The 14,235-nt window shown below is 38.3% G+C and overlaps 1 protein-coding gene across 1 annotated transcript; it reads left to right on the top strand.

Annotated features, from left to right (window-relative positions):
* The first annotated feature begins 305 nt into the window (after positions 1 to 305).
* Positions 306 to 13,488, top strand: oat (ornithine aminotransferase). The gene is made up of 10 exons (XM_085361481.1): positions 306 to 413; positions 7,371 to 7,605; positions 8,570 to 8,794; positions 8,880 to 8,975; positions 9,300 to 9,427; positions 9,676 to 9,798; positions 10,200 to 10,328; positions 10,460 to 10,573; positions 10,763 to 10,907; positions 12,503 to 13,488. Exons 2-10 carry the CDS (start codon positions 7,395 to 7,397, stop codon positions 12,661 to 12,663), a joined length of 1,332 nt encoding a protein of 443 aa, XP_085217607.1. The 5' UTR covers positions 306 to 413; positions 7,371 to 7,394; the 3' UTR covers positions 12,664 to 13,488.
* The last annotated feature ends 747 nt before the right edge of the window (positions 13,489 to 14,235 follow it).

Below are 14,235 nucleotides of genomic sequence, written 5' to 3'. Positions count from 1 at the left end.
ACATACAAAACAGTATTTTTTAAATGTACATCTTTAAGTATAATTAGACTCACCATTGGATCCCAGACGAAGTGCTTTCAATAAATTCTGGACGGAACATTAAAAATAAACTTAGAAATTAATTTCAAAGAAGTAATTTATTTATTTATGAATTAATAAAAATACATAAACAGAATGAAAAAATACATTTTTATTTCAGTGATATAATACTTGCTGTCTTTTAAATTATGCAATTACTGCGTGAATTGCAACATGTAGGCGTACCCCATCTCACCGTGACGCAGTCGCATTGAAAGAGCCACGACACTGCCTTCCCACTGCACAAAACAGAAGAGCTACCAGCTGGTGTGTCTATAAAGGACAAGCATCATCGACTTGGAAAGAGAGATTTGACCACGCTCGGCTTTCTTCTGGTACTGTCTGACTTCCTTTTATTTTTCCTTCCTCTTTTTGAATTTTTTTCTTAAATAATTTAGGGATGGAAATTTGGCATCCGGAAGTTGCTCATGTTCCTCTGCTATCCGGTATTACATAAAGGAAACAAAGCACCTGTGTCTCTGCAGCAATTTAGATGCGTTTTAAAGGGGGACGAGATAAGATAAGGAACCTGTGTTAATTCATACTGAATCGCTGATAAGCATCACATTTAACCACTCGATCATTTTAAACTACAGATCGCTGCAGCTCATGTCTCAGGGCCACGATACAGGTTTGTATAATCCGGGATTGTTTTGGAGAACTGAGATATAAATATAAATATACATAATCTGAAAGAACTCTTAACTGCCCATCTTTATTTAGCCTGCTGGGGCTGGTGGGTGTATCCCGGAGGCAGCTCCCACGACAGCCTATCATGGCTCACCTAAAAGGAGCTTTAATGCCGTCTGCGGCACATCAGCAGGGACACGTGCAGTGTCATTACATTAAACCTTCCAATTTACAGAGTGTTTATTCTGTGCTGTACATGCTAAAGCTGCTGTCTACACTCTTGTTAGTTTAATCATATTGACTTAGGTAATAATAGATTTCCCTCAGAAGGTGGCTTATAGCATTCCAGAGTTATTGCAATAACATTATCTAGTTTGTCTTCTTAGTAATAGAGCTAGGGATATAATAAATAAGGAGATATTTTTCCGTGATAAGATATTAAAGAGGTTTACAATAGATATTAAACTACAGGCTAACTCACGAAGAACTGCAACTCTCAATAAGCAAATTAAATGATGGTTGTTCCAACAAAGAGTATTGTTTAGGTTACTTCCTGTATATTATTTTTATAGTTAAGTTGGTGTATTTATAACACTGTTTTCTGCTGAATTTTATTTTCGTAGTTATGTTGTCAAACTAAAATTACATGTGTAGTTTTAGTTAACTGTAATAAAACTTAAAAAACAACAACAACAACAACTTTCCAGCGAAAAGACAAAAGCCCTAATAAACACAATGATGTGAGACACATCAGAGCGATTTGTTTTACCATGTATTTCTCACCTATATTCAAGAAAGCCTATTTTCATGAACAGTGGAAAAGTCTAGAACAGCTGCCATACTGCTGTGGGATTACTTTTTTGTTAACCCGCCTTTAGTATGGGAGTGTTTTACATTCAACACATTGTGCTGGTTTTGAAAGGGAAGCATTGTTCAGCAGGCCTGTAAAACCTATGCAGTCTGTGGAATTTCACATTGGAGTATATCAGCTTATTAAAGTTCCAACTCTGATGCTGCATTTTATTTTGAAACAGTCTCAGGCATGAATTTACAGTAACCTTTTTGTAACTATTCAAATTTTTTCTTGTTTACTTAAAACCTTTGAAATGTTTAAATGTAACTTCATTATTATATGTTAGAAATTGTCACGTTTACGCAGTCCTAAAAGTAGAGAGGGAAAGACGAGGATGGAAGAAATAAAACTACAGAGAAGATTCTTGGAAGTAGTAAAGAATGACATGCAGATGGTTGATGTGACAGAAGAAGACTCAAAGATAAGGATGAGATAGACTCTTAAAGGGAGCAGCCAAAAGAAGAAGAAGAGTTGTTTTTCAAGAGAACTTTATGAGACTTCTTAAAAGTTCTACTTTGGATTTTGGCTGCCTTTGGTCTGTTCTCTGTCAAGATGACGATCCCTACCTGCTTCAGTAAAATTGAGAACCGGGCTATGGGGAGGCCAATTCATGACTAATAGTGTTCCATTGTGTTTTTTTTCTAAAAAATGAAGCTGCTGTGCCGACATCCCCAAAACCACTGGCTGATATGATGCCTAAAACCATGACAGATCCTCCACAGTTTCAAGAATAACCTGCAAACCATAGCAATAGTTCTTTGGGTGTCTTATCAATACCATTTTGTGCATGTCAAGCTGCTACATTGTTATTTTTTGTAAATGTTTGTAGATTTAACTAAAAATGGGAACAAATTATGATTTTTTTTTTCTTTTCCTGACATGCTGCTGGTAATAAAGTGTGGAAAGATATTTTCAAAAATTGGTTCTTTGTTACGTGTAGATTCAACAGACACAAAGGTTCATCCTTTTAGTTAGGTGCCTTATGTTTGAGCGATTCACAGATCAGTGTTAAGTTGCTTAACGAGCAAGAAAACATTCCTTTGAGAAGGGCTAGCTTTCCAAAGAAAGCCTGAAGTATGTCAAGGCCACATTAAAAATTACAAGAAAGTCTGACTGCTTGTAAGTTAGCTCATTTTTCCCACAGTTTTTTATTAGGTCGTGGTTTCACTTCACTACCCCAAAACATTTACTTTAACTTTATTCTTTACCAATGCCTTCTTAGAACAACTTGCTTAAGGTTTTGTTTTGCTGCCATCAAACTGTTCCTTTTATGTATTAACAGGCTCTTTCAATTAGACAACAGCATCTGCATGACTGCTGACGCTGCACCAATCCTCTGCTGATCTCCCCTTACTCATGAACAAGACCCCGAAGTCCTTCCACTGAAAAGAAAATTACACTAACACTAAATGAATAAAGATCTTTTTTCCCACAAATTTGTGGAATTAGCTATTTTTAGCTACCTTATGGAGTTTTTATGTAGTGTTTTATTTAAATCCCCATATTTTGTTGAAAGATACCATAATCATTTTATTTAGAAAAACCAAATCTATTTCTTAATGAATAACAATAAAAAGTTCTTAAAATCTGCAGTAAACTGCTTGAATGTACTTCTGTGCGCCATTGTATCCATAGCACAGTGAAATATTAAGGACTTTTATTATGAAAGGACAAAATGGGCTGAAACTAAAGTTGTTTTGGGTGAATCTGAAATTCCAGGCAAGGGAAAGGTGTGGGGAGGGTCACAACTTTGGCTGTTGTGCTGTCAATTGTTCTTGACCTGTAAGTGAGTAGTTTCTTCTGCTTTTATTGATTTTAAATGTTTACACATGTGCCATTGAGTTAATTAATAGATGTACTTGTTGTATTGAATTTATGTAAGAAAACAAGTTAATGAGCAGTTAGATTCTATCCTCGACCTTGTTATCGTGCAAAGCTCACTGCAAACATAAAATGCAAATTATGCTTACTATATCATATTATATTAGCATTTAAGATACTGTTTCTCAGCGTAGTGAGTAATGGGTGAAATTCCATCTCATGTATTTGGATATTTGTGTTAATTCTAGTTGAGGCCCTTTTACCTCGCAGTGATAACTACAGTTAATTTGGATAGCATTGTTTGATAGAAATGGTGATTAAATCTTTATTTTATCTTATTAGTTATATTTTTACTGTAGAAAATTATGACATTTCGTCTATCTGTGATTATCTGAGGCTGAGAGAAGACCAAGGCCATGTAAAAACATTATTATTAAGCAGTATCCCTTTAACCAAAAGTAATTTTAACCTTAGCTAGCAAACAGCAGTTAGCTAATTAGCTAGCTAGCTGGCTAGTTCATGTGACTAGCCTCATTACACTTTGCCAACATAATACAAATGTGTCATTAAAATCTACCACTATTATATATTTAAACTCAGTTGATTCAACACTGTACTTAAGGTAAAAAATCCTGGTGTTTTTATGTCATATTACGTGGGGTCTTTTCTGTTCTGATATATCTCAGAGACAATTGTTGCTCTTTTAGCATATTACAACTAGTGCAGTTGGTTTTAAAATTTAGTTACTTTAATTTAATTATCTCATAAAGTTCTTCATATCAAGTGGTGGGGAAAAAATGGAAAGATCATTTTGCATGTTTGTGATAAAAATGAAGGCCATTTAACAAACACGTATGTTTCAAACACATCCTTGTAAAATATGTTGTAATGCTGTATATTAAATTGCCCTAAAATATATAAAATGATGAATAGCAGTAATGTGTAACAGACACGACAATTTAGCAGTAATATTTACCCAAAAAATGAGAGAAAACTAAAACAGACAAAAAATAGTACAAACATGGTACAAAAGCACTCCAAAAATACCACAGAAAGACTGAGAATCTTCCCAGCTACTGCCTGTTTTATAATTAAGGTCTCTATTTAGAATTAAAGCATCTGTAAATCTGTAAACTTTGGTTATTGGGATGTTGGATTACCAATATGCACTGGCCCCTGTGAATAAGTCATCTATTTCCTATCTCAACTCAACTGAAGCTGTCTGCTCAATTCTCCCTAAAACAAATATCAAAGTACACTTTGTTTGGCACTGCCAAATAGACTCAGGTGAGTTAGCCAACTAACCAATGTAACTGTAATTAATCTTGAAGTTTGTATGGGGTTTTAAAAGGAATATTCATCTGAATTAAAAACAACATTCACAACTTGTTTAAAGTTACTTGACTTGGAGTATATTCGCAGTAGTTATAAATTCAATTCAGTTTTTTTTTTTTATATAGTATCAGATCACAAAAACGGTCACCTCAAAACCCCAACCCTTAGACAATCCCCTCTGTCAGCAAGCACTTGAAGCAGAGATGGTTCAGGTTCACCTGATCCATAAGTTTTAAGATCTATGTTTTAAGTCTGGTCTTAAAAGTAAAGAGGGTGTCTCTCTCCCAAATCCAATCCGGAAGTTGTTTCCAGATTAGAGGGGCCTGGTAGCTGAAGGTTCTCCTATTAATCAATGGTAGAATCTTGAGAATTTTTGCATGTTGATGGTAGGGCTGCCACGGTTAGTCGACTAGTCACGATTACGTCGACTATCAAAATCGTTGACGACTAATTTAATAGTCGATACGTTGTTTGAAGCTTTGTAAGATCCTAAAAGACGCAGGAATAAGTAGTAGTAGTAGTAATTAATTTGCTAGGCGAGGAGAGACAGCGTGTCTAAATTTCAGCAGTTTTACTTGGTCCGCCTTTCTACATTTTTGAAAAGAAACCTGGAGTTGGTCCCATTTCTTTGAGTGATACGTCACAAGATGTCCTAGCTTTATCCAAAGCTGTTTTTTCAGAAAGAGAAATACAACAATTTTCCTTGCTATATAAAGATCTTCTAAACAAGTGCAACACTATTTCCTCTCCAGCTTCCAAGTTATCTGCTTTAAGGAGCGCATTTGTGAGTTAAGTACGAGTTAAGATTTGTAGCTTTATTTGTCAGAAAAGCCACAGTATCCAGTGTTGTACACAGTGAGGATTTAACTCTAGTAGCAAAGTAATTGACTTCTGTGGGAGTAAAATTTAGTTAGCTCCTCTGGATTGTCTTGGCAGAATATACCATTGGAGGAATTACTGCCTTAAACTTAGTTACTGCGCTTTCAAAAGGACATCAGCTGTAATGAAATCTGTTCCCCAGTGCTGTGTAATACATAATAGTAAATTTAAATGTCATCAAAAAGTGGTCCGATGCAGAAGGATTCTGAGGAAAACCTGTTAAATTATCAGTTTTTTGTCAGGACAAGATCAAGAGTATAATTAAAAAGATGAGTCATTTTGAGAGAAGCCAGTTGGGTCTAATGGATTATCCAGGCTGTTGTTTTCAGTGTCTACAATCATGTTAAAATCACCAAAGCTAATTAATTTATTTGAACCGATCATTAATAACATTATAAAGTCGAAGAAATTGGATAGATAGACTTAATAAACTGATCCGTAAGGCCAGCAATGTTGTGGGGATGGAGCTGGACTCCCTCAAGGTGGTGTCGGAGAGGCGGATGCTGTCCAAGATAAAGACAATGTTGGATAACACCTCCCACCCACTCCATGACATGTTGGTCAGCCACAGGAGCACGTTCAGTGAGAGACTGAGATTACCGAAAAGCACCACTGAACGACACAGGAAATCATTCCTGCCTGTGGCCATCTCCCTGTACAACGCATCCACTTAACACACTGTTTGCTGCTACAGCTACACATGTTTCTTTTCCAAATATTTATTTATAAGTGACTTATGTATGTATGTATGTATGTATGTATGTATATATATGTATATATTGTACTATTCTTAGTTAGCGTATTGTCTGTCTTGTCTTAATGTTGGTTTAAAATGGAGCACTGTAACAAAAAATAATTTCCCCCAGGGATCAATAAAGTATTCTGATTCTGATTCTGATTCTGATTAGAAGCTTTGAGTAAGTGCCAGATGGACGATAAACAGCAACAACCCACAATCCATAAAATGCTCACAGTCATTGTTATTGTGGTTGTGGGTATTTTATGGATAACTGTTAAGGTCAACCTTTCAACGGCTTCTGCAAAGGCCTGAGATGCATTAAGTCGTTCTTCGCTCACAATCTGAAATTTGTATAACTACATTACTGAATGAGGTAATACTTATTTTGAAACATGTATTTCTTGGGGTTGCATCAGGAAGGCTGTCCGGTATAAAAACGCTGCCAAATCAAACTGTTGCAACATGTTTTATATCTTGAAAGTCCCATGTAAGAGGCCTGTGGAATGACCTTCAGGTAGATTCAAACCCAGGCTGTCTGTTTAACCCAGTGAGCTAAACCAGCGCTCATCTGCCAAGTTTTGTTAAGGACCTATTCTTTCTCTCTGTGGCTTAAGAACTTGACCGGGAATGCTCCTAGGAAAGTTTCATTGAGGGGTTTCAGGGCGAGCACCCAATATGCTCTCTCAATGTTGGGCACTAAAGAGGCTCCAATCCTGTTGTCAATAACAATTCCACAGAAAGTCAATGACGTCATCTTATTTTGTTGTGAATGCCCTTCCCTATGAGTCATTTTAACTTCTGTTTATACCAACTCTGACAAACGTCTTCATGGGAATGAATTTCAGTCATTGACATTATCATTTTCTCCACCGTCTTTAATTCTTAGGTATATTTTATTTATAGGTTCAATTATACAGTTTAGGTGCTGTTTGGAAGGTTGTTTTTTTTCTGTTACACATTTTTGTTTGTCCGTTGTATCTCCAATTTGAAAATGTTTCAGATATGTACAACTGTTGTTTGTGCTTAAACTTGCAGACGTGTCACACAGCATAAAAACAAATGAAGGGAATGTTTCTCCAGCTGAGCCGTGCGATCCATACCGCACCTGCTCTCCGTTATGGCATCCATTCTGGGACGCGCCCCGTCTCAACTGCCGCCTCCAAAAAGAGGGTTGAGCGCTCGTTGACTTCTGAGGAAATCTACGCTCGTGAAGGCAAGCATGGAGCGCACAACTACCATCCCCTTCCTGTGGCCCTGGAGAGAGGAGAAGGTACGTTTGGCATATGACTATTAAAATTAATACAATACAGAACTGTGCAAAAGTATTGAGCCACCCCTCGTTACTTTATATCTTGATACAATTATGAGCTTAGAAGTCAATATTTGGTATGACCACCTTTACTCTTTAACACAGCCTCTCTTAGTTAAGCTTTCTCATCATTTCTTGGCATAGTCGTCAAGAATAGTTCTCCAGGCTTCTTGAAGGACAGTCAAAGCTGTTCTTTGGCTGTTGGCTGTCTTTTGTTCTGTTCTCTGTCAAGATGATCCCACAGTGCTTCAACAGTGTTGAGGTCTGTTCTTTCTATCCAAGTGTGGTTTTACTACATTGGCAGTGTATTTGAGGTCTTTGAAAATGAAACTAGTCAGATTTCAACACATTGCTCTTTGGAAATTGTATTGTTGTTGCAAAAGTACAATTTTATGCCTGTCAGACTATCTTTTAAATTGTTCATTGTTTCAACTAAAGAAATGGGAACACATATATTTATGCAACAGACTTCTACTAACAAAGTGCCTCAACATACAATTTAAAGTTGTCTGTTATGTGTAGACATAAAACCGGTTCATTCCTTGAGTTTAGGTGTGGTCCAGGACTTCTCCACAGTGATCTATGACTATTAAAGCTAACACTATAATTAATATAACAGGTTTGTGGTTTCACTGTAGTTTTTCTGGAGAACTTGCTTTTCTTCTTGACCATTATTACTTCTTTCAGCGTCTCTCTTTAGGTGTCTACATGGCAGATCACCTGCCTCCATCTTACTCTATGCCATCCATAAACTTTCTCTGCAATCATCCACTTTTCCTCTTGCCTGATAGCTCCATCTTTAAGGTCATTTGCCCACTCTTCCTCCTCTGCACATGTCCAAACCATATCAACCTTGCTTCTCTAACTTTGTCTCCAAACCACTTAACCCTGACATGTCCATCTGTTTTTTTCCCCTTCCTCCCAGGCATCTATGTGTGGGATGTGGGGGGCAACCGGTACTTTGACTTCCTCAGTGCATACAGTGCTGTAAACCAGGGCCACTGCCATCCCAAGATCATAGCTGCACTCACCTCCCAAGCATCGAAGCTCACCTTGACTTCCAGAGCGTTCTATAATGATGTGCTGGGAGCCTATGCGGAGTATATCACCAACATGTTTGGCTATGATAAAGTTTTGCCAATGAATACAGGTAACATCTAATCCTGACTGCGCTAGCTATCTTTGAAGGTCATTGTGAGTAGATTTGTTGACTCTAATATTTTGTAATGCAACAGGTGTTGAGGGTGGTGAGACTGCCTGCAAGCTCGCACGCAAGTGGGCCTACAATGTAAAGGGGATTCCCAAAAACAAGGCAAAAATCATTTTTGCAGGTAAGTTGGTTTTTTTTTTTTTTCATTGAAATTGACTTCACTTTTCGTGTGTCCATTTTTTTTCACCTTACACATCATTCTGTAAGAAATAGACCAAACGTTACTAACGTTTACTTTAATAAGGTAAGATGACCCATTTCTTGACTTGGCAGGCACAATAACCTCCACTATTACGGGATTAGGAGACCAGTGAGCTAAACCAAGCAAGTTACTTCTTAGAAATTGTATCTTTCAGATGTTCTTTGTTCAAAAAAATATGATCCCCCTCCCCCCAAACAACAATAATATGATAAACACACCATCTTCTTTACTCTTCTTGATTAGAGGGAAACTTCTGGGGCCGCACCATGGCAGCCATCTCCAGCTCCACTGATCCCAGTAGCTACGAAGGTTTCGGCCCCTATATGCCAGGATTTGAACTGGTCCCATTCAACGACATACCTGCACTAGAGGTACAGGTTTTCATGCACAAGATTTTCTGTACAGTTAGTTTCATGCTAAGTGGATAATATAGTCTATGAGACTCTGACCATCTGTGTACATATAGGGTAGAAATTACACATTGAATTTAGCTATTTTTGTGAATGCAGACCTTTTTTTAACATAACAGGTGAATAACTGACTGAAGTACTGTTTATTTATTGACAGAATTATCATATACTTGTCTTTTTATTTTCTTTTTTTTTGTCCGCCTCTCCAGAAAGCCCTTCAAGACCAAAATGTTGCAGCTTTCATGATGGAACCCATCCAAGGGGAAGCTGGTGTGGTGGTGCCCGACCAGGGCTACCTGACTAAAGTCAGGGAACTTTGCACAAAATACAATGTAAGTCCTGCGCAGAAAGGAAAATAAGTGTTGTAATTACCTACAGGTTGATATGGAAACAAATGTTTCCCTTCAAACTGAACTAGAGTCTAGTGTTTGTTATAAAAACAAGTATATTTCGCATATTTCCTGAAGCTTGCTTCATGCTGTTTTATGGTTTCAAGCATATGAATGTCAACATCAAAGAGCGGGCATTTAGTAGAGGTAGTTAATTCTTAGGTGGTTGATAAAAGCTGAAAGAGAAGTGTTTTGACTTTTCTGGAAACAGCTGTGTAATGACTTAGTGGCCTGTTTATGTACCAATAGCATAAATAAAGGCATGTCAACAAAATCTTTAATCAATCTTTGTTTTTTCTAAGTTTGACAACAAGATGTCCATTTACATTCCACGCTTTTTTCAGGTGTTGTGGATTGCTGATGAGGTGCAGACAGGCTTGGCACGTACTGGCCGACGGCTGGCTGTGGACCACGAAGACGTTCGTCCGGATATGGTCATTCTAGGCAAAGCTCTTTCTGGAGGAGTTTACCCAGTAAGCATTTTACTTTGGTTCAATCACGCTTCGTTACACGTTATGAATACTCGGAGTTCAAGATTTGTGAGACAAAGTAGACTCAGAACTTTTCACCTTTGCTTAACCTGATCTGTTTTTGTCTGCACTAGGTATCTGCTGTACTGTGTGATGATGAGATAATGCTGACCATCAAACCTGGTGAGCACGGCTCCACATTTGGAGGTAACCCGGTGGGCTGTCGGGTAGCTATTGCTGCGCTAGAGGTCAGTGTTAAAATGCACTTTACATTCACTTATTGGCATACGTAAAACAAGTCAGCAAAAGTTTTTTTTCCTTATTGAGTAAACAGATTAAATAAAATGAACATAAAATTTAAAATGCATAATAAAGTTGACAGTAGCAGAAGAATAATCAACCTGTTTGTTTTCCACTCTTGCTGCTCTTATTTGTAGGTGATGGAGGAGGAGAAGCTGGCAGATAATGCCCAGAGGATGGGGGAAAAGCTGCGGGCTCAGCTCAACAAGCTGCCCAAAGACATAGTGACAACAGTGAGAGGAAAAGGCCTCCTCAATGCAGTCGTCATCAAAGAGACCAAAGGTATAGTAGTGATCGTTTCTTGATAGCTAACATGAAATATTTTAGTCAGTGAAATCAGATTACAAAGCTAATCGACGGTCGTCTACTTTTATTATCAGATTATCAAGGCTTGAGTGTTGCCATCATGTTTTAATGCAGTGGTTCTCAAACTGTGGTACGTGTACTTGGGCTCTCTCTGGTGGTACGTGGGGATCTTTTTTTAAAGATTAAATAACATAGCATTGTTGAGGTTCCAGAGGCTCTTCTGGGAGCCAGAGTAGGCCAGGAAATGTCTCCCCGAGCATGAGTCCTCTATGTAGAGCAGCCAGGGAAATGAGCCCGCCAGCGCTCTGTAGCAGCCGCGACTGCTGCTACAGAGCGCTGGCGGGCTCGTTTCCCTGGGTCTTAAAACTGCAAAGGCGGCATGGTGCTGTCACGCCCTTTCTCAGTGATGCCGCGGTGCCTCAATCCCAGCCAGCATCGATGAGTCAGAGACCCCCAGAAGAATCGGTGCTGGATGCCGAAGCTCCTGGTAGCCAGGAGAATGCGATCTGTTTCTTCTGCAAGTGAGCAGTAATCATTCGCAGCCAGCAGCGGGGAGTTGGTGAGGCCAGCTCGTACCTGTAACTGTCGGAGGAAGACGTGAGTCTGGAGAGCACCATTCCTAGCAAGGACAGCGTGCTCTCCATGAGCTCGAGAGCGGTACCTTCACCCAAGCCCGAGAGAGAGAGGAGTTTCTCTGCATCGGAGAGGGAGTAGTGCCGCAGCAGCAGCGCCTTGAGAGCAGTGTATTTCCCTTGGGTGGTTGGATCCCGGAGGAGGGTCATCACACAGCCGATCCAGTGAGGCCAACACATGATAGTATTTCGTGTCATCGGCTGAAATGCCACAAAGAGCAAACTGAGATTCGACATGCAGGAACCATGAAGGAGGGTTGTGAAGCCAAAAATCTGGTAGCTTATTTGCCACAGCAAAAATTAAAACGTACAGCTCTGCTATCACTTCCGACATAAATGAAGACAGAAAACTAAACAGCAGTAGCGTTTGTAGGGTTACCGAAGTTGGGATAGCTGGTATATAATGATGTGCTGGGTGGTGGCTAGCTACACAGCTATGTTAGCATAATATAAACACAGTGAAGCTGGAGGATGAACGCTAAGTTTTTTCCACTCGATAAAAGTTAATGTGAGAGTTTCTGATGGTAGGGACAAATGTAATCGCATGACAGGATGCTGTAAACAGACCAAACTTCAATTGGGAGAAAACCTGCAATATAAGGTTAGTCATTAATATACTGCTGCATGGGCTGGGCTGTAGTTACATCATAATGCTTTAAAATGAACAGTGATCATAAAAACTGAGAGAGGCCGACGGTGATCGCTGACTTTGACATTGAAATGACAGTTAAAATAACATTTATATAAGAAATAAAATTGTCTGTGTAAACTGTATGTGGTGTTAAATAATACTATTGTACTTTAATGTTGGTCATAAGGGTGGTACTTCAAGAGCCATATATTTTATGGTGGTACTCATTGTGAAAAGCTTGAGAACCACTGTTTTAATGAGTATAAACGATATATTAGTGTAACTTATATTAAAACAATTTCCCCCAGACTACAATGCGTGGAGAGTGTGCTTGCGTCTTCGTGACAATGGTCTGCTGGCAAAACCCACCCACGGTGACATCATCCGCCTGGCTCCTCCCCTCATCATCAAAGAGGACGAGCTAGAGGAATGCATTGATATCATCCAAAGAACCATCATGTCTTTCTAAATAACTGAACATCACACTGACATCCTTCAGACTACTAGCTTAAGTTGTGATCGGTCAAGTAGCTAGTTTTTTTCTTTTTTTCCAGAATCAGTATTTCCGGGCTGGGCATTGCTGTAGAAATACAGTATAAAAGTACTGTGTATTTAGTGTTTGCGTCATTGAGGACACTGACACTGAACAGACAAACTAGACAGCCTCAGGAAAGAGTGCAATTGTTAGAACAGTGTTTGTAGTAATATTTGCTTTTAGACTCTCGGTAAATGGAGTAAAGGATGAGTTTTCTTTTTAAAATTTTAATTTTAAAAAGAAAAAGGTCAAAAGTTACAAAAGATTTTCGTTTTAATAAGCCTTCACAAGGCTGAATGAACACTATCTTGTGTAAGTGAACAACAAATTTATTAGTCTGCTGTTACTCATTTTTTTTAATTAGACTAAAGACATAATTGCTGTTTCATTCCATGAAAACTATCTTAAGGAGCTTTAGAAGTCAATACATTTATAAAAGTTTTAAATCCCACGTCCTTAAAAGCACATTTTTAAAAATCAAAAACAAAAGCTAAATTATTAACAAGGATACAAATGATTGTGCATTGCTGGAAGAAACGACCCCACATGATTGTAATAATTTACACTTCATACTGAAGGATTTGGTATTTTGTTTTATATAACATCATATTGTTTAAGGACTGTTGAATCTTTGGAAGGCTTATGCTGCTAGCTTTGTTTGGCATGGAGTTAAGAGTTTACTGTATTCATGTTTTACATTTCTACAGTATGTATAGATTGTCATCTTACAATGTTACCTTTATGTTGTTGCATCTGTTTCGCTCTAAATAAATTATTCTCAAATTATTTATCTCTTTTCCGTTGTCTCTTGCTCTCTGCTTGCACCAGTAATGCAGCACGTCAGGAAGTGAGGTCACGGACTTATTCAGATGACTTTGCTGATTGCAATCTGGAAGATATCCCATGTAAAAAGAACCTTATCTGGGTTGTACTCACTTTGTAACTTAGGAAATTCGAAATGGGACAAAGTTCTCGGTCACAATACACAACAGGGGTATTGGGGTATATCAAAGTTTGTTCCTTGTAAAGGACAAAGTTTAACGAAGGAAAAATATCCAGATTACTCTTTTTTTTGTTTTGTTTTTTTTATGGATCAGATCCACAAACATGCATCTAATGACTTATATAAGCTTGGATAATTTAGCATGTCACAAAAATGTTGCATTGCATTAAAATATTTGCAATGACCACAGATGTGACACTAGAGGGTGCTGTGCTCTTTTTAAAATGAAACTGGATCCAAAAAACTATCCAAGGCAAACATGCTGTAGAGAGACAATTCGAGCCCTACTGACAGAGTAAGGTATGCACCCTCTGCTTAACACTGTCAGACAAACCACAGATTGGATGATCCCTCTTTTAGCACAAACAATCCTTCAGGCTAGCGCTACGCTGGGATTTCCACATATTTACAGATCTACTCTGACTTATTCTTTGGAAGTGGTCAGTGTCAGAGTCCAGTATATCAACTTTATTTTTCTTGAGCAGAAGCCAGCACTTTTTTTT

The sequence above is a fragment of the Diplotaxodon limnothrissa genome, linkage group LG8 (genome assembly GCF_057381915.1).
Source record: "Diplotaxodon limnothrissa isolate DT_005_m linkage group LG8, D_limnothrissa_male_GT1.1, whole genome shotgun sequence".
NCBI classification, from domain to species: Eukaryota; Metazoa; Chordata; class Actinopteri; order Cichliformes; family Cichlidae; genus Diplotaxodon; species Diplotaxodon limnothrissa.
This window is presented reverse-complemented; position numbering and strand designations above follow the sequence as displayed.